Consider the following 19134-nt stretch of genomic DNA (forward strand, 5'->3'; position numbering starts at 1 on the left):
CTATGAACCAGGTTCAATTCCCGGTCGGGTTGGGGCACATGCCCGAGTTGCGGTCTCGATCCCCAGTATGGGGCACGCAGGAGGCGGCTGATCAATGATTCTCTCTCACCATTGATGTTTCTACCTCTCTCTCCCTTTCCCTTCCACTCAGAAATCAATAATAAAAATACATTTTAAAAAAGGAAAATCGGTTATTTTGAGATATTAAGGCTGGGAGTATGTGAGGAGATTTAAGGAGAAAAGTAAGCCAATGGAATGGGTTCATTAAGCAAAGAATCCAGGTGGGTCAGGAAAGCAGGAGAGAGAAGTCTGTTCTTTAGGAGAAGTGGCAAAATCGCATCAGAGGAGTGTAATTAGTGAGGGGACGGTCCTGGCAGGTGCAGAAGGAGAGCCTGCCCGCCTTTCTGGTGGCTGCCATTGGCGAAAGAAATAAAGATGGGAGGAAAGAGGGAAGATCTCAAATTGTGGAAGAGAGGAATATAGAGAAGCAGAGAAGACATGAAATGTCAGGGCGATAAGACGAGCTAATGACTGTGCACAAGACAAAAATCAGTCATGCCATCTGTGTGTGTGTGTGGGTGTGTGATGCACAGATACTTAATGGTGCTATTTCACAGCTTCACTCGGGTTCTAGTTCATGGGTTTACCTCTCTTCCTCCTTCTTCCCTTGATGGAAGAGCTAGTGTGCTCTTTGGTATGCAGTGGTAAAATGCATACCATCATGGCGAAAATCTCCTCGATGCATCACTCTTGTCCCCTGCCTCATCAGCCCACATCTGGCTGAGACCACAGCCCCCTTTGCTGTAGACCTACATTGTGCCCTAGGGCAGTGGTCGGCAAAGCGCGGCTCCCGAGCCACATGCGGCTCTTTGGCCCCTTGAGTGTGGCTCTTCCACAAAATACCACGTGTGGGCGCGCACGTACAGTGCGATTGAAACTTCGTGGCCCATGCGCAGAAGTCGGTTTTCGGCCTGGGCGAGTCTATTTTGAAGAAGTGGCGTTAGAAGAAGTGGGGGTTCAGGCGACGGGAGACGCGGCGCAGGCGGGCCGCGGGATACACAGCGGGAGAGGCGCGTGAGATTCATGCAGGAGTTGAGTGAGCCAGTCAGTCAGCTGTCTTATGGTGCAGTGGTTAGTGCTAGTCAAGTCCGCAAATCGCCCCCGGGTGACAGAAGTACCTACTCGAAGCATAAAGTTACCTGTGTTTTTCCAACCAGCTGCAAATCCTACAGGTATTTTTGTCATCAATTTAAGAATTGTAATTCTTTTGTATTCGTGGCTTTATTATTATAAAATGAAACATTTTTTTAGGTGCCCTGTTTGAGATGGCTACAAAGAAGAAGCAAAGAAAAACGGAAGACAAAAACCATGAATTAATTTAAAGTTGAATGTACCTACCTATATAGCTTAAGTTAAAAAAATTTGGCTCTCAAAAGAAATTTCAATTGTTGTACTGTTGACATTTGGCTCTGTTGACTAATGAGTTTGCCAACCACTGTCCTAGTGCAATCTGCTTCCTTCCAGGTGCTGTTTCTCCCCCTATATGGCTTTGCCCAAAGCATGGACACAGACCCTACCCTCAATTCCTTGCAAATAACATCAGGGACTAAGCTGAGATTTCCATTATAGTTTGTTGACGGCATGGGAATAACTGAGGGAAGCTAACAGAAAACACAGAATAAGATCCTGGCTATGGCTGTTCTTGGAATCCGCTGGCTCGGTCCCTCCACGGGACCTCTACATTCAGCCACCTACCTACCTGGACGCATAGTCCCTCTCGAGTTCAGGGAAAACCCTCTAATGCCCGGCCTGACAGCCAGGGGGAAGGGCCAGCTGACCTCCCTCCAGGAGAAGGAATCCCAAACTTCTCTCTGCTAACAAAAGTCTACGTCTCACCCTGGTTGGTGTGGGTCAGTGGTTAGAGCGTTTGCCCATACACTGAAGAGTCACGGGTTCGATTCCTGGTCAAGGGCATGTACCTGGGTTTCAGGTTTGACCACCGACCCTGGTTGGGGCAGGAGCAGGAGGCAACCAATTAGGATGTGTCTCTCTCGCATCTCTGTCTCTATCTCTCTCTTCTTCTTCCGCCATCCTTTCCGGTCTTTCTAAAAATTAATGGGAAAAATCCCCTTGGGTGAGGATTAACATACAAAAAAATCTAAGTCTCAGCTCCCAGACTGGGAAGCAGTTTCCTCCTTGACTCTCATCTCCTACCCTAGGGTTTGCTTCATTCCGGGATGACTGAGAGTGGGGGACCACTCCCCTCGGGAGAATCCTCTGTCAGGGCCTCTGAGCCTCACCTTCCCCTTCACTTCCCCATTCCCTAGAGCAGCGGTTCTCCACCTGTGGGTCGCGACCCCTTTGGCGGTCGAACGACCGACCCTTTCACAGGGGTCGCCTAAGACCATCCTGCATATCAGATATTTACATGACGGTTCATAACAGTAGCAACATGACAGTTATGAAGTAGCAACGCAAATAATGTTATGGTTGGGTCACAACAGGAGGAACTGTATTTAAAGGGCCAGAAGGTTGAGAACCACTGCCCCAGAGGCATCGGCCGTTCTGCCTTCCAGTTATCTGCACTCACGCTCTCCTTGCTTTAATGAGCACCTTGGTGAGGATGTCTGAGTCCTACCTGCCCAGCCCTGATCCACCTTGCACTCTCCACCGTGTGGAATAAAGAAAAGGTTGTAGAACATGACATGGGACATCCTGACTGGCAGGACTGAAATAAATCAGGGCCAGGCCAGTCCCTCTCCCGAAATGTGCCGAAAGGGCAATGACTGGTCCCTAGAAGCAGGAGAGTCTCGGAAGGACTTCCACAGTGTCCCCGCCCCAGCCCTTCCGGGGGAAGCCCCACCTGGCAGGTGTATAAATAGGCACCTCAGCTCCTGCCCTCAGCTACTCCTCTCTCCCTCCACAATGGACAGGCCCCTCCTGTGGGGACTCCCTGTGCTGCTCTGCTGCTTCAGAGGTGAGCCCCAGGGGTGACGGTTGGAGAGACGTGTGGAGGGTCCTGGAATAGGTCAGGGTTCCCACCACAGAGGTCCTCTTAGGGGAGCCCTGGGGCACCAGAAACTGCCATTCCAATGCCATGCCTTCCACCTCAGGGCATCATGTCCCTGGGATCTCACCAAAGCCATAGCTTCTGTCCGTGCCTCCCCCACTCACCCCCCAGGAAAAAATTGATGGGTTATAAGGAATTGAGAGAATTTTCACAGAAGCTGGGAGGTGGGACTTGTTAAAACAAGGTCTGCAGAGAATGTATCTCTCTTCCCCCAACAGTTCTATCTGGGTCATTTATGAACAGAGAACATGCAGGTGAGTGGGAATGGATCAGTAGTGGGGGAGGGGGAAGGTTAGAGGAGGGAGGAGATGAGAGGGGCAGGGCAGGCCTTGGGGATGGAAAGGAACCAGAGGTAGACCCAGACTTTGAACACCCAGCAACCTATTCCCGCAGGAGGGGGCTGGGGTGGGAGCTGGTTTTAGGTTTGACCTCCTAACATGAACAGCAGCTGGCAAGGCTTAGGGGGAGTTAATCAAGGACACGAACAAGGGAAAGTGGCAAGGGAGACGTTCCAGGCACTAGCGGGCCAGATCCAAAGTGTAACTACGTAATGGCTATCAGATACTTTATAGCCATTCTTCAATGGGGAGTTGAAGAATGACCCCAAACCCAGGAGAGATGCAGAGCTAGGATCCCTCAGGGAGGTTGCAATAGTTACCATGGTTGCAACCGATGAGCTCCGTTGACTTTCCTATCGTCAGCTTCCAGACAACACGTGGGTAAAAGCCACATAGGGTGGGTTAAAAAGAAGAGAGTGAGGTTTAAAAAAAAAAAAGAAGTGTCTTTCCCTGTCTCCCCCTGGTCTGCGCTGCGTCCTGGAAGAACGGGGAGGGGAGTCTGAGAGGCCCCGTACAGGTGAAGAGCAGTCAAGTGGGGAAGGAGCGCGACGGGGTCCTGAGATAGGTGGTCAGGCTCCGGAGGGACGGACGTGGCCTAAGGTGGCTCCAGGTTAGAGAGAGGATGGACCCCGGGCACGGCAAGGATGAAAAGGGCAGGTTTGCGTCACCTTCCATTTCTCTTTGCCAGCGCAGGCACTCTACCAGCAGCACCTCTATATTGATAAAAGCAAACTTTTTGGTGAGTATGAGGGGGACCTGAGCTGGTGGTCTCAGCCTTCGCTTTGCTCCTCTTTTTGTGTCTTTCCCCTCCCGTATTTGTCAGACTAAGGCTCTTGAGACCATCGACCCCACAGCCTGTCTTGGCTTAACCTCTGCCGAATCCCAGCCTGAAAGGGGGAGGTGGGTCCTCCCAGGGCCTGCGAGAGCTGCTCTCCCTTCCACTTCCCTCCTCTCTGGTCCAAATTACAGACACTGTCCAGTGCAAGATGTGCCACATCAGGTTTCCAGGGCAGAGATGCTCCAGAGGCAGGGGCATATGTCATGCCACACCGGAGGAGGCTTGCACAGTTGGGAGGATTGCTAAAAGTAAGTTGTGGGTAGGGGGAAGGAAAGAGGGGCGAAGGAAGCAGACAGGGAGGTGTCAGCCAGAGGAAAGAGGCGGGGCTCCTTTCACTCCTGGTGATCTCAGCTCTGAGTGGCTGGTACCTCCACCCCCATCATATGGCAGAATGAAACTAGATGAGGGTGACCATGAAGGAAGGGGTGGGTCTGTAGCTAGAGAGCCAGTATTTCCAGAAGCCCGAAGAGAGCAGGGGAGAAGCAACTGGCTGGAGAGCAACTGGGCGTGGGGCAGGGAGGGCAGCTCCGTGTCTTTGTCTCTGCCTGCAAGCCCTCCTGGGTGGTTTTCAGCTGTGGAGACCGAGGAGCTGCGAGCTTAAATAGCCCTCAATGGGTACGACTAAGCATCATGACTTCACCGACCGCCTACCCTTCGTGCTAAGTGATCCCTTGGCATTTATAGCTCTTACTTAAACCAGTGCCGATTCTCGACGGAAGCGTCCGCTTTGGCAGCCCCAGGATTGCTGCTGGCATTGTTTCTCCACCCCCAACCCTTTCTCCCAACTCCTCTACCATGGCCTTTCGTCTGGGAAGCCTCCATCCAGCAGCGCCTTCCAATTCTCCCCATTTGAATAGCACAGCCGTACCCTACGACCCCGAGGTCGCTTTCCTCGGCTGGGGTGGTCCGGACAGAAGTTTCTGGGTAGGCGCCTCCTTGCTGATGTTTCGCCTCCCCCCTGCAGGTGACGGCACTCCGTGGTTGACCTTCATGGGCTGCCTGAAGAACTGCGCGAACGTGAACAACATCAGATGGAGCACCTACCTGGTCGAGTTCCGGTGCTGCAGGAGCTTTGACTTTTGTAATGAGCTCATCTAAACTAGCTGGCCCGTCGGTGGTTCCACCTCTCGGTGACATTGTTGCCACGGCCCCTTCAGAACCCTTTCCTAAGTAAACACGTTTCAGGTTGCAGACACACGGCTCTGTCTTCTTCGTGGGTAAGAAAAAGCCCTCTCCCTTTTTAAATTAAAAATATGTATTTTTATTGATTTTGGAGAGGAAGGGAGGAGAGAGAGAGAGATAGAAACATCAATGATGAGAGAGAATCATTGAGTGGCTGCCTCCTGTACGCACCCCCTACTGGGGATCGAGCCCACAACCTGGGCATGTGCCCTTGACTGGAATCAAACCTGGGACCCTTCCAGTCCACAGGCACTCTATCCACTGAGCCAAACCGGCTAGGGCAGCCGTGGGCAAACTACAGCCCGCGGGCCGGATCCGGCCCGTTTGAAATGAACAAAACTAAAAAAAAAAAAAAAAAAAAAAAGACCGTACCCTTTGATGTAATGATGTTTACTTTGAATTTATATTAGTTCACACAAACACTCCATCCATGCTTTTGTTCCGGCCCTCCGGTCCAGTTTAAGAACCCATTGTGGCCCTCGAGTCAAAAAGTTTGCCCACCCCTGAGCTAGGGCAAGGTCTCCATTCTCAATTCAATCCCTACATGGCTACCTGATTCCCTGGCTAGGTAGGGCCATCATAACTGCACTCACACCACATTGTCTCTCAAATCTTAGTGTCCACAAACTGAAATGCCCTTAAAAATTTTCCTTGATGCTTTATCCCTATGCCTGCCCAGGTGTTCTAGCTTGATTCCTGCTCCCCCCACCTTCCGCCCCCCACCACCTCACCCCCACCACCAAAGAGCTCTCTACCGGAGAAAGATGTGGCTCACGGTGCCAGCATATTGGGAAGCTAGGGTTAGTCCTCTTTTATCCCCAGGAGACACTTCATAATGAACGAGACTCAGCTACCCTCCTCTGTTTCTTCTTATGACTGCTACTCCTTTCACTATCAGCTGGCTTTCTCACTCTCTGCCATAGTTAGAAGAGGACAGCAAAATAAGGTCTGTGGGGAGGGAATAAAGGGAATGGGGAGTTGAAGAATGACCCCAAACCCAGGAGAGACGCAGAGCTAGGATCCCTCGGGAAGGTTGCAATAGTTACTATGGTTGCAACAGATGAGCTCTGTCCTCTTCTCAAAACCCAAGAAGTTGACGTCCTCACAGTTGGTCATGCACGACAGTATTGAATAATAGTATATACTCTGCCCTGAGGAGGTGAAAGAGAGGGAATGCCACTGTAATGACTATGTTTCCCCCCCACCGTATTCCTAAGAACCACCTCTCTTCAGAGCCTCACTAATTTTTCCCTGAGCCCAGGTGAGCCACGAAGCTGAGCCTACTAACTACTGACCCAGATCATGGATTTCATTCCCTAACCAAGAAGGCACATCAGCTGCTTCCTTGCTCACTGCTGTCTTCGGGAAAACCAATAATGGATGTGTCTAGGTGCCCCAGGGGCACTTGTCATCCCCTCTAGAGGACCACTCCTTCCTTCCCCAGCCCATTCTCTCACACCCTCTGAGTGAGGGCAAAAGAACAGCGAGTGTCCAAGGCGGGGGGGGGGGGGAGGGGGGAGGTGGGTCTTTCTCAGTCACACTGCACCCCACACTACCTTTTTTTGTGAGGATGTAAACGTTCTCGATGGCACAGGACTGCTGGAACTTCAGGTGGCAGGAGTCCATGGTGTCATAGCATAACCCAAGATGAAATTTCTTACATTTATAACATAGTACAGAAGGCGCTGCCAGACACAGAAAGAGGTGTTTAAACAGCATGTACTCAGCAGAGGGTTCTCCACGCTGGGGGGCTTCTCTACAGGAATGTACTGTTGCCTCATGGCTCCTACTCTTCCTCAGGCCATCGAATCCTTCAATAATCTCCGTGGAAGCTAACATGTACAGACATACATCAAATGTTGCGTGTGATTTCAAAAGGTCAGAGTCCCTAGAACATTTATCTATGCACCCACCCCAAAGATTTAGCCCCTGGTCAAGTCAAAAATCTAGATGGCTTTTGTCCAGTAAGGAGGAAAAGGGAGTAACAAAGGGGATTTTAGTCTCCTTACGGAAAGGAATAGACTAAATTGGTCTGGGAGAAGAGAAAAATCCTAGGACTCTGTCATAAGAATGTTTTCTAGCCCTCTCTGCAGATGGAGGGGAGGTTTACTTCTAAACAAGTCACAAAAGACCCGTTTACCAAGGACTTCAGACTAGGCATGGTCGTACCTACGAGATACCTCTGAAGAGCACCTGTGAAAAGAAGAAAAGTATTCCTTGAAATAATTTCACATAAATCTGCCCAAGTCCCAAAGCCAATTCTGGAAATTTCTCCTCCCCCAGTGTTTGCCCATCTCCTAAGCAACAACCAGCCGCCCCTCTGTCTCCAGGACTTACCATTATTGGTGCAGATCAGAGAGACCAGGCCCAGCAAAAACAGAGCGAACATCCTTGGGCTTGGGTCGTGTGCACTTTCCTGAGGAACGTGCTGGTTAATCTCCTCCAGTGATCTGTCCTTGGGCACTTCTTCTAAATCATAGAATCATAAAAATTCCGGGACAGACAGTACCTCGATGTTCCCAGAACAAAACTACCCACTGGAGTCTCACTACCCCTAAGGCATCTAGTTTAAAATTCTCTTCAACAATGAGCCAACATCTATAATAATAAAAGCATAATATGCTAATTAGACCGGATAGCTGAACGACTTTCCGGACGAAGCTGGGACGAATTTCGTGCATCAGGCCTCTAGTATACATTGAGCTATGCAATAAAGTCAAATTTCTCTTTCACATTCTAACCTTTCAAATATATCAAGACAGGATTTGGACATCTTAGTTCCTTTTAGCTATTTTCACTAACCTAGTTGCTCTCTTTAGAATAATCGCAGAACTTTTTTTGTCTCACCTCATAAGCTCAGGATTCCAGGTGTAGTCTGAATGCGGGGGAGCATTGGGGTGCCCCTTCTGTGGTGTAGGGAAGGGAGACATCAGGGAAAAGGTAAGCCGAGGTGAAATTTGTCTGGTTTACTTTCAGGCGATTGATTTTGTAATTAAATAATTACAAAATACAGACCAAATGACAATATCACAGGAAGAGAAGATCAGCGAACTAGGACACAAGTTAGTGGTCTCACAGACATGAAAGCCTTGTTTTAGGGACCACAGGTACATATGAGGGCTGAGATGAGGGACACTCCAATATGACCGTCTAACCAGGGAAGGTTTCCCTGAAACAGAAGTGGTTGGACAGGACTTTTCGGGCTATCAATGTGCTAGCTAAAATAGGTGAGTAGGGCCCTGGCTGATGTGGCTCAGTTGGTTGGGTGTGGTCCCATGCACCAAAAGGTCTCCAGATCGATTCCAGACAGGGCACATGCCTGGGCTGTGGGCTCAATCCCCTGTAAGGGGCATACAGGAGGCAGCCAATGGATGTTTCTCTCTCACACTGATGTCTCTCTCTCTCTCTCTCTCTCTCTCTCTCTCTCTCTCTCTCTCTCACTAAAATCAATCAAAACTTTTTTTTTTTTTTTTTTAAGAACTGAGTAGGGACAGGCACCCAAAAGAACAGCATATGTCCAAGTACGGAGCTGGCAAAAGACCTGACACACTGTGATGGGTTGCAGTGATATGGGTAAGCAGGAAACCAGGGCACAAAGGTGCACGTTGTTGGAGGTGATGGCATGTGGTAAAAAAAAAAAAAGGGGGGCCCATGCACTGGTCTTGCTGCTGGGTTTACTGTGTCCCGATCGTGTAGGATGGAATTTCTCACTACCTGACTGTACGCATCTATTTGGTGACTTGCTTGACTCCTCTACTAGAACAAAGCCAGGGCTTGGTTTTGTTTACCACGGCACTCCCAGCACCCGGAAGCTCCCCACAGAGGAGACACCCCATAAATACTGTATTTGTGGAACAAGTGAATAATGATTGTTCCACATCCTCTCATGCATCCTTCCAGCCCATTTTTCACGTAGCAACCAGGTTATCAGATTGATTTGGGGGGAACTAAAATAAGGATGTAAAAACGAAGCTCTTTCTACCTTCCAGCTAGAGTCCTGAGAGAGTAGGCGGCATGCATTTTGACACTTCAAAGTGAAGCGTTGTGCTGCTTAGGAAGTTTACAAAGGCAATCATGAAAACCAGTTGGACTGTCCTGGGCCTTTTGGCCACCTTGGTTTTGGTATGGTGTCACAATTAGGAACATGCCAAATATTATTATACCATACAGTCTAAATTAGTGCAGTGTTTGGAGGTCAATTATAACTCAATAAAGCTATGATAAAAATTTAAAAATAAAATGTAATGTATTTTTACATCCTCAGTGAAGAACAGATAGACATTGTGTGCCTCTAAATATGATACAAAGAAGAACACAATAGCACCCATGCAGTACTTCAGCCCAGAATGGATCATCTAAATCTAACCGTGAGGAATTATCAAACACCCCCCCAAATGAATGATGAATGCTGCATTTTAAAAGAGGGAGGACTGTTTAATATATATCACATCACGAAAGACAAGGACAGGCTGTAGAAATATTCCAGTTTAAAGGAAGCTGGAGAGACATGACAGCCCAGCTGGTGTGGCTCAGTGGTTGAGCGTCGACCTATGTACCAGGAAGTCAAGGTTCAATTCCCGGTCAGGGCACATGCCTAGGTTGTGGGCTCGATCCCCAGTAGGGGATCCCCAAGCCGGAGGCAGCTGATCAATGATTCTCTCTCATCATTGATGTTTCTATCTCTCTCTCCCACTCCCTTCCTCTCTGAAATCAATAAAAGCATATTAAAAAAGAAGAAAAAAAAGAAATGTGCCAACGTTTTCAAACCGAGCTTTCTCTTTAGAAACTCAGATTAGGAGGTTGCTCATCTGTGGTATCACCAAGATCTCAGCCCCCATCCTGATGCCAAGAGGGACCATGAACACAAGGACACGATGTTCGGCTTTCATCTCCCCAGAGCAGGGCGAACGGCATCTACGCTGAGTGGCAGCTTCTTCTCATGGGAACGCATTCATCTGGGGCTGTGCCCCACTGACTCTATCAGTTATGGAGACTGGAATCAGGTGAGATGGACACCTTCACCCATTCACTTCCGCACTCAGTCACCATATGTTCAGCTCGTTGCCGTGTGCGAAGCAGGGTGCTAGGTCAAAACAACAGCATTGGTACCCATCCTCATGACGTACGTCATAGAGCCAGAGAATGTTAAAGCTGTAAATGATCCTGAAAACGCTCGAAATCCCACCTCACAGATAAGTGGCTTGGTAGAGACACTAGGAGTTGCATTGCCGTCAGCCACAGGTCTCCAGACTCAGAGGAAAATGCTATTTCTATTATACCACATTGCCTCTCCTAATAGGTCCTAATACCTATTCTCCCCTACTCCATGCTAACTGGAGAACAACATTGTTTTTAAGAGGAACTTTGATGGATGAGTTACTGTGGGAGAATGCAGAGCGGGTCAAAGGATCCTGGTGCCTGGGTGGAGTTGCAAAATTCCATAATCCCCCCTGGAAATAATCCAGCAGAAAAGAGATTCAAAACTCAACGAGCCTTTCAGAAAGCATCTGCCATAGGGAGCCTTGAAGGAAGAAGAATAGAAACTGTGTAAACACTTCCTTGGCTATGGTTCTAGTCCAGCGGTTCTCAACCTGTGGGTCGCGACCCCTTTGGGGGTCGAGCGACCCTTTCACAGGGGTCGCCTAAGACCATCGGAAAACACACATATAATTACATATTGTTTTTGTGATTAACCACTATGCTTCAATTATGTTCAATTTGTAACAATGAAATTGAGGGTCACCACAACATGAGGAACTGTATTAAAGGGTCGAGGCATTAGGAAGGTTGAGAACCACTGTTCTAGAGTCATTGTCTTTAAACAGACAAAGCAGAGAAAACAAGTAACAAAAGAAATGCCCTGATAACCTTATAGACCCAAGCACCAAAGGCTCAAGGGTTTGCCTTCTTGCTAATCCTTTGGAAAGTCCTGAAACATTCCATCCAGTTTGTAACATCCTCACCAGAAATATGGCAGAGTGGAGAAAAGACTTCACAATCTTTCTCTCCATTCTAGAATCCATTTTTTCCCCCAGACACAATTCCCTCATATCGAAAGCCTATGTGGCTCTCGTTCCAAGCAAGGATGATTGTAAATTTGGGGGCATTTGAGATCAGACCTTATTTCATGCAATCTATGCCTGATGTCTCAAAATGTCAGACTCGATACGTTTTATTGAACATATTGTTCCTACAACTAAAGAGCATGTCATTGAATTAGTTCAGTATGGAAGATTCTAGGTATCTCTAGCCAAAGTCCCATCAGCTCACAGACTGACAGGCTTAGCTTTAGAATGCCAGGGCTGACTCATCGTTTTCCACTGCCTGAACCCTGGTTAACCTTAACTGAGTTAACCTTCTTTCTTTTTTTAAACATATTTTATTGATTTTTTTTTTTCAGAGAGGAAGGGAGAGGGTAGAGAGTTAGAAACATCAATGAGAGAGAAACATCAATCAGCTGCCTCCTGCACACCTCCTACTGGGGATGTGCCCGCAACCCAGGTACATGCCCTTGACCGGAATAGAACCTGGGACCTTTCAGTCTGCAGGCCGATGCTCTATCCACTGAGCCAAACTGGTTAGAGCAACTGAGTTAACTTTCATAAAGATAGATACCTACATCATGGACAAAACTGGCCAGGTTCACAATATACATTTGTTTAAGTTCAAGTTGTATCATTCTAGGGGGGGATTTCACAGCCCTACAAATTTCACAGTCCCTGGCCAGGGAGCATGGATTTCTGGGAAGGTGAAGGAATTCTGGGCTGAGAATCACAAGTTCTAGGTTGAAGACCCAATCTGGTCATAGATGATACATCTTTTCATCTGATGTTCCTGTTTTTCACCCGCAAGGTAAGGAGCTAGGTGAGCTCGTCTGAGTTATTCATGTCCTCTGCTCGCATACATGGAAGTGTGTCTGGCACATAAAGCGCTCAGAAAATGTGTGTTGAATGTGTGAATAAATCTCCAAGAGGCAGGGAATCGAGAGACCAGATATGGTCTCTAAACTAGAAAGTCTTGCTTTGAGGACTGGCACTATCAGTCACTAGACATGTGGCCTTGGGTCAGATACTAACCTTGGCTCAGTTTCCTCCTGTGGGAAATCAGAACAAAAATTATAACATTGTAACTATAATGCTAATAATAATGACTATGATGGTTATATGAAAAAACAAAGTTGGTTTAGTGGAAACCCCAGCACTTATCAATGATCATTATTCTTTGCTGTGGGGTGGAGAAACATGAAGTTGAGCTCCCCATGGAAACCTTGTGTGATTGGTTCCCTTCTGCATGAATGATCCCTGCCCTGAGATGAAGGCAGTTTCCTCCCCGTAGCCTGGGGACCTGGCCTGGCAGCCCCTGGCTTCTTTCCTCCGCGTCAGGATGGACAAACACTTCCTGTTGGTCTTCTCCCTCTTCTGCTGCATTGCGGGTGAGTCACACACCTGAGGGGTGGGCTCCAGAGATGGGACTTCGGAAGCCACCCCACCTCTGTAACAGATATCCACACAGGGCTGAGCCTTGAGCTTATTTATGGAGGAGAGGAGCTTAGCCTTCAAAACTCCCTTTGCTTCCAAGTTTCTGAGCATTTCTTTTTTAAAAACAGAGTTTTAACTGATTTCAGAGAGAGAGAGAAAGAGAGAGAGAGAGAGAGAGAGAGAGAGAGAGAGAGAGAGTCAGAGAGAGAGAGGTAGAAATATCAATGATGAGAGGGAATCATTGATCAGCTGCCTCCTGCACATCCCCCGCTGGGGATTGAGTCTGCAACCCCGGGCATGTGCCCTGATCAGGAATCAAACCGTGACCTCCTCTTCATAGGTCGACGCTCAACCCCTGAGCCATGCCGGCTGGGCATAACTTTCTGAGCTTTTCAACGTTCTGCCATTCTCCATCAGGGACTCAAAACTCAATGGCTGCCCCTTCACACGGCTTCCTCTCGCTTTCCCTACTGTTCCCCATAATCCAAAATCCTAACAAGAGTTTCCTTGGGACATCCTTGCCATTTACAAGGGCATCCCTTATTAGGAGAGCAAATGCTGGGTGCTCTGGTATCAGCCAGATGAAAACATATGGTTCAGTCACCGTCTTAAATTCTTTGTACTTTTGATGGCTCATCTGAGAAATGGGGGAAATACGCACTCACCAGGCTTTTGTGAGAATTAAATCAGATACAAGTTGAGAGAACATGGGCCAAATGAGATGCTCAATAAATACTACTTTCTTTTCTCATGGAGGTGTCCCAGGGAGAGGTGTTTTAAAAAGTTAAACCTGTATTTGGTTAGCTCACCCCACAAAGTATCCCCTAGAGCAGCAGTTCTCAACCTGTGGGTCGCGACCCCTTTGGGGGTCGAACGACCCTTTCACAGGGGTCGCCTAAGACTATCAGAAAACACATATAATTACATATTGTTTTGTGATTTACCACTATGCTTTAATTCTGTTCAATTTGTAATGATGAAAATACATCCTGCATATCAGATATTTACATGGCGATTCATAACAGTAGCAAAATTACAGTTATGAAGTAGCAACGAAAACAATTTTATGGTTGGGGGTCACCACAACATGAGGAACTGTATTAAAGGGTCGTGGCATTAGGAAAGTTGAGGACCACTGCCGTAAAGTGTCACTGACTATGCCGTAATTCATGAAACCTTCCCAAAGATTCAGTTTGAATTTCAAAATAACAGAGTATCTCACCTAACCATACCTAAGCAGCGGATGTCAGAAATCCCAGCACAGGAGCACTAGCTGGGGGGAACTGTGTTAAAGTGCTCAGCCGCGTGAGTGCCCTTCTGTCTGTCGGCAGTGCTGTGAAACAGGCCAGGCCAGCAGGAATCAAACCTTTTTTTTTTTTTTTTTAAATCCTCACGGGACGAATGAGGATATTTTTTCCATTGGTTTTTAGAGAGAGTGGAAAGGAAGTGGGGGAGGGTAGAGAGAAACATCATGAGAGAGACACATCGACTGGTTGCCTCCCACTCGCGCCCCCACCATGGTCGGGGATTGAACCTGCCACCGAGGAGCATGCCTTCGACTGCGGGTGGAACCTGAGGCATCTTTGGTCCTCGGGTCAATCCTCTAACCACTGAGGAAAACTGGCCAGGGAAAACCATTTTTAAGCTGGAAAAGGCAATGCCAGGAAGGCTCATCTTTGCTCAGTTACCCAGGTTAGATTGCTTACGTTGGGGCCAGAATCCTTTTATTCTCCTAACAGCATTTGCTCGGCGATGTGGAGTTGAGAGCTGTTTAATACCTGGTACCACCCGCTCTTCATCCACCTCCCCTAGCCTGTGCAACCCCTGCCTGCTCCCCCAGACCTATAGATATCTAGCTCCTCCTAAGTCCATGCCTCCCCTTGGCCTCACACCAGCTCTGTACTCTCCAGTAGTGACATCGCTGAAGTGCATAACGTGCCACCTTCACATGGAATCAGATCGTTGTAGAAGAGGCTTTGGTGTTTGTCTTGCTCAGAAGAGTGAAACATGCATGCTCTTAAATATCTACAAGAGTAAGTTGGAGGGCCGGGGTGGTGGTGGTGGTGGGGGGGGGTGCTGTGAGATTCTTAGAACATTCTTAGGAGAATATTTCAGCAGCTGTATATCTCAAACTAAGGCCAAGCTAAGAGAGAACCAAAGTGCAGACGCACCTAGCTGGGGTCCCAGTGCACACAGAGATGATGGTTTGGGACAATGAGGCAGGAGGAAGAAGATGGAGATTCTATATTCCCAATAAAACTGACCAAACTCACTCCAACTCTGAACACACTGAAGCACTAGTTGCTAATCTTTTAGGGAAAGAGGAATGAGGCAGCTTGACAAAGAGCTGAGAGTCGTCAGGGAGCTCAAGCAACAACCCCATCAAGGGCCAGTGACTTCTACACCACCTGCCCAGGGCCTCTGGGGAAGTGTGTGCTGGGAAGCCATCCCTAACCAGACCCTGATGCCCAATTACGTTTTCACAGACGGGGCTAGTGCCAGGCTTGACTTGTCTTCTGAGAGCTTAGATCACTGGCTCATTTTCTATGTTCCTTCTTTATTGCAGAATATGAGCTCCAGTTATCATATATGGTGTGTCAGAAATTCTGCAGAGACTTGATGTTTAATCACAACAATCTGACTTACATTCATCACTGCTGCAAGTCTGATTATTGTAACATGAATCGCTAAGACATTTGCCATCCTGAGGCCTCGCTATAGAGTGTTATTGATGTTTCTCCCTCTTCATACTTTGCCTATCCATGTTTCCTGCTTGGTCCAACCTGGAAGTAGCCCAGCTCTTGTTAATTCATGCCATTCTTCCCAGTGTCTCCAGCTTTTATGGATTTTTTCCCCTGCTATCTATGAGACATTCCATTTTACAGACTAAGGGGTTATTGTATCTGCAAAGGCAATTGGTAACTGAATATTAATTTTATGTCCCATTACTTTAATAAATCCTCTTACTCCTAATATTAGTTTTTCTATTGATTCATTTGGTTTCATCAGGTACATACCCTTTAATTTGCAAAATAACATAGTTTTGACTCTCCCTTTCAAGTGTTAAGTCCTTTAATTGCTTTATTTTGTCTAACTGCATTGGCTAATCTTTTAAAAAAAATTATTGACTTTATTGGGGTGACGTTGGTTAATAAAATTATATAGGTTTCAAGAGTACAATTCTATAATACGTGATCTATATATCATACTAGAGGCCCAGTGCACGACATTTGTACACTTGGGGGCAGTCAGGGGCGGGGGGGAGTCCCCTCAGCCTGGCCTGCGCCCTTTATTAGGCAGGGAGCCCTCAGGGGATGTCCGACTGACAGCTTTAGCGAGCAGAGCCTCTCCTGTCACCGCTTCTGCGCTTGCCAGCCATCAGCCCAGCTTGTGGCTGAGAGGCAGTCCTCCTGTGGGAGCCCACTGATGACCAGGGCGCAGCTCCTGCATTGAACGTTTTCCCCCGGTGGTCAGTGTGCATCATAGCGACTGGATGTTCCCCTGTTTGGTCGATTTGCATATTACCCTTTTATTACATAGGATTGTGTGCTTACCACCCAAAGTCAAGTCTTCATTCATCATCATTTATCAACCTTTACCCTCTTCTAACCCCCCTCCTCTCTGATAATCATACTGTTGTCTGTGCCTATGAATTTGTGTTTTTTTTTTTTTGCTTAATCCTTTCACTGTTTTTACCTTCGTCTTCCAACCTCCCTACCCTCTGACAGCTGTCAGTTTGTTCTCTGTATCTATGAGTCTGTTTCTATTTTGTTTATTTTGTTCATTAGATTCCACATATAAGTGAAATCATATGGTACTTGGCTTATTTCACTTAGCATAATATTATCCAGGTCCATCCATGCTGTCATAAAGGGTAAGATTTCCTTCTTTTTTACAGCTGAGTAGTATCCTACTGTGTAACGGTACCACAGCTGTTTATTTTAATCTCTCCCGAAGATATGTTTATTGATTTTAGAGAGAGAGGGAGGGAGAGAGAAAAACATTCATGTGAAAGAGAAACGTTGACTGGTTGCCTCTCATACATGTCCCGACTGGGGATCAAACCCACAACCCAGGTATGTTCCCTGACTAGGAATCGAACCCACAACCTTTCAGTGTAAAGGAGGATGCTTCAAACAACTGAGCCACACTGGCCAGGGCTGTACCACACCTGTTTTATCCACTTATCCACTTGGGCTGCTTCCAAATCTGGGCTTTTCTCCACATCCTCGCTAAAGATTGTTGTTTGTTGATTTATTGATGATAGCCATTCTGACAGGTGTGAGGTGATATCTCTTTGTGGTTTCAATTTTCATTTCTCCGGTGATTAGTGACATTGAGGATCTTTTCATATGTCTATTGACCGTCTGTATATCCTCTTTGGAGAAGTGTCTATTTTATATTCAGAGGTAAACAAGGTAGTGGTCACCATAGTTACAATGTTCTTGTGAGCTTCACTTGTTTTGGCAGCACTTGCTGCACCTCCCACAGTCCATTAACTACCCAGATAGGATCTAGGGAGAGAGAGAGATAGAAACACCAATGATGAGAGAGAATCATTTATCAGCTGCTTCCTGCAGGCCCCACGCTGGGCATCAAGCCTGCAACCCCGGGCATGTGCCCTGTCCGGGAATCGAACTGTGATCTCCTGGTTCATAAGTTGATGCTCAACCACTGAGCCACGCCAGCCGGGTTCTGCCCATTTTTTAAATTATTTTTTTTGGTATTTTGGTGTTGAGGTCTTTATAACTTTTATATATTAATATCTCATAGAAGGTATCATTGGGAAATATGTTATCCTATACGGTGGGTTGTCTTTTCATTGTGTTGATGGTTTCCTTTGCTGTGCAAAAACTTTTTAGTTTGATGTAGTTTATTTTTTTCTTTTGTTTCTCTTGGTGAAGTAAATATATCCTTGTTAGGAGAAATGTTTGAGATTTTACTGCCAATGTTCTAGGATTTTTATGTTTTCAAGTGTTATATTTAAGTCTTTAATTCATTTTGAGTTTATTCTTGTACATGGTATAAAAAGGTGGTCTAGTTTCTTCTTTTTTTTATGTATCTGTCCAATTTCCCCAATACCACTTAATGAATTTACCATTTTTACCCCATTGTATCTTCTTGCCTCCTTTGTCAAATATTAATTGACCATAAAAGCATGGGTTTACTTCTGGGCGTTCTGTTTTGTTCCATTGATCTACATTTCTGTTTTCATGCCAGTACCATGCTGTTTTTATTAATACGGCCTTGTAGTATAACTTGATATCAGGTATCAGGATTCCTCCAACTTTGTTTTTCTTTCTCAAGACTTCTGTGCCTACTCAGGGTCTTTTGTGGTTCCATATCCTTTTTTTGGAATATTTGTCCTAGTTCTGTAAAATACACCATGGGTATCTTGATAGGAATTGCATTGAATCTATAGATTGCTTTGGGTAGTATGGACATGTTAGTCTGCTAATATATTAATTAGCTGTAGAGATACTGAACATCATTATCTTATCCCTTATTTTAGCATGAAACCTAGTATTTCCCCATTAAGTAAATACTGGCTTTTGAGACTAAACTATAGATCATTTTATTATGTTAAATACACATTTATCAATTCCACTTTTGTTTTTTATATGACTGGATGTTAAATCTTGTCAAATGACTCCTTGTTTTCTATGGAAATAATCATCTGACTTTTCTAAGTTATTATATGTTTTTTACACTGACCCAATCTTGTATCCCTAAAATAAGACTCACTTGGCAATGATGTATGGTATATTGCATCATCTGGCCCCAATTCTTCACCTTTCCTTTTGTCTACATCCTTTGACCTATAATTTTTCAATGTATTGACATTATAGGTGGGGTGACCTGTCCAGTCTGCTACCTCTAGCATTGACCATATAACTTGCTTTGACCACTGTGGTGTTAGAAAACTTAATGTAAGCAGAGTTTGGTGTACAATGAGCTTGGATCTTGCTCTCTTTGCTTCTGCCAGTTCCATGAGTAACATATATCTAAGCTAGTCCACTGGTCCAAGGAGAAGATAAGCTTGCAGAGCAGAGCTGAGTCACTCTACTCAAGGCCAGCCTAAACCAACCAAACTCTAGCTATCCACTAGATGTATGAATGAGTCTGCTCTGGCTGAGTTTAGCAGAACTGCCCAGGTGAGCACTTGTAAAACTGTGCCAGGCCAGCAGAGCCAAGGGTTCGGTGAGCCTGAGGAGGGGCGGCGAAGGA

The 19134-nt window shown here is 46.6% G+C and overlaps 3 protein-coding genes across 3 annotated transcripts; 2 read left to right on the top strand and 1 right to left on the bottom strand.

Moving 5' to 3' along the window:
* Positions 1-2896: 2896 nt before the first annotated feature.
* PATE1 (prostate and testis expressed 1) lies at positions 2897-5443 on the top strand. The gene is made up of 5 exons (XM_059676751.1): positions 2897-2977; positions 3289-3324; positions 4097-4147; positions 4378-4494; positions 5211-5443. Exons 1-5 carry the CDS (start codon positions 2926-2928, stop codon positions 5342-5344), a joined length of 390 nt encoding a protein of 129 aa, XP_059532734.1. The 5' UTR covers positions 2897-2925; the 3' UTR covers positions 5345-5443.
* An 891-nt stretch (positions 5444-6334) lies between these two features.
* Positions 6335-7890, bottom strand: PATE2 (prostate and testis expressed 2). Its single transcript, XM_059675847.1, has 4 exons — positions 7766-7890; positions 7598-7621; positions 6985-7113; positions 6335-6579 (listed from the first exon to the last, which is right to left on the bottom strand). Exons 1-4 carry the CDS (start codon positions 7815-7817, stop codon positions 6443-6445), a joined length of 342 nt encoding a protein of 113 aa, XP_059531830.1. The 5' UTR covers positions 7818-7890; the 3' UTR covers positions 6335-6442.
* Positions 7891-12811: 4921 nt separating this feature from the next.
* Positions 12812-15597, top strand: PATE3 (prostate and testis expressed 3). The gene is made up of 3 exons (XM_059677115.1): positions 12812-12860; positions 14817-14939; positions 15473-15597. Exons 1-3 carry the CDS (start codon positions 12812-12814, stop codon positions 15595-15597), a joined length of 297 nt encoding a protein of 98 aa, XP_059533098.1.
* Positions 15598-19134: the final 3537 nt, after the last annotated feature.

The sequence above is a fragment of the Myotis daubentonii genome, chromosome 19 (genome assembly GCF_963259705.1).
Source record: "Myotis daubentonii chromosome 19, mMyoDau2.1, whole genome shotgun sequence".
Lineage (NCBI taxonomy): Eukaryota > Metazoa > Chordata > Mammalia > Chiroptera > Vespertilionidae > Myotis > Myotis daubentonii.

Coding starts and splice junctions, on each gene's coding strand:
- PATE1 (XM_059676751.1), top strand. CDS start 2,926: ATGGACAGGCCCCTCCTGTGGGGACTCCCTGTGCTGCTCTGCTGCTTC. Junction 3,325..4,096: donor TATGAACAGAGAACATGCAG/GTGAGTGGGAAT, acceptor TCTCTTTGCCAG/CGCAGGCACTCTACCAGCAG. Junction 4,148..4,377: donor TGATAAAAGCAAACTTTTTG/GTGAGTATGAGG, acceptor TCCAAATTACAG/ACACTGTCCAGTGCAAGATG.
- PATE2 (XM_059675847.1), bottom strand. CDS start 7,817: ATGTTCGCTCTGTTTTTGCTGGGCCTGGTCTCTCTGATCTGCACCAAT. Junction 7,622..7,765: donor TCTGATCTGCACCAATAATG/GTAAGTCCTGGA, acceptor TTCTTTTCACAG/GTGCTCTTCAGAGGTATCTC. Junction 6,580..6,984: donor TTACATCCTCACAAAAAAAG/GTAGTGTGGGGT, acceptor TCACCTCCTCAG/GGCAGAGTATATACTATTAT.
- PATE3 (XM_059677115.1), top strand. CDS start 12,812: ATGGACAAACACTTCCTGTTGGTCTTCTCCCTCTTCTGCTGCATTGCG. Junction 12,861..14,816: donor CCTCTTCTGCTGCATTGCGG/GTGAGTCACACA, acceptor TGTACTCTCCAG/TAGTGACATCGCTGAAGTGC. Junction 14,940..15,472: donor GCTCTTAAATATCTACAAGA/GTAAGTTGGAGG, acceptor TCTTTATTGCAG/AATATGAGCTCCAGTTATCA.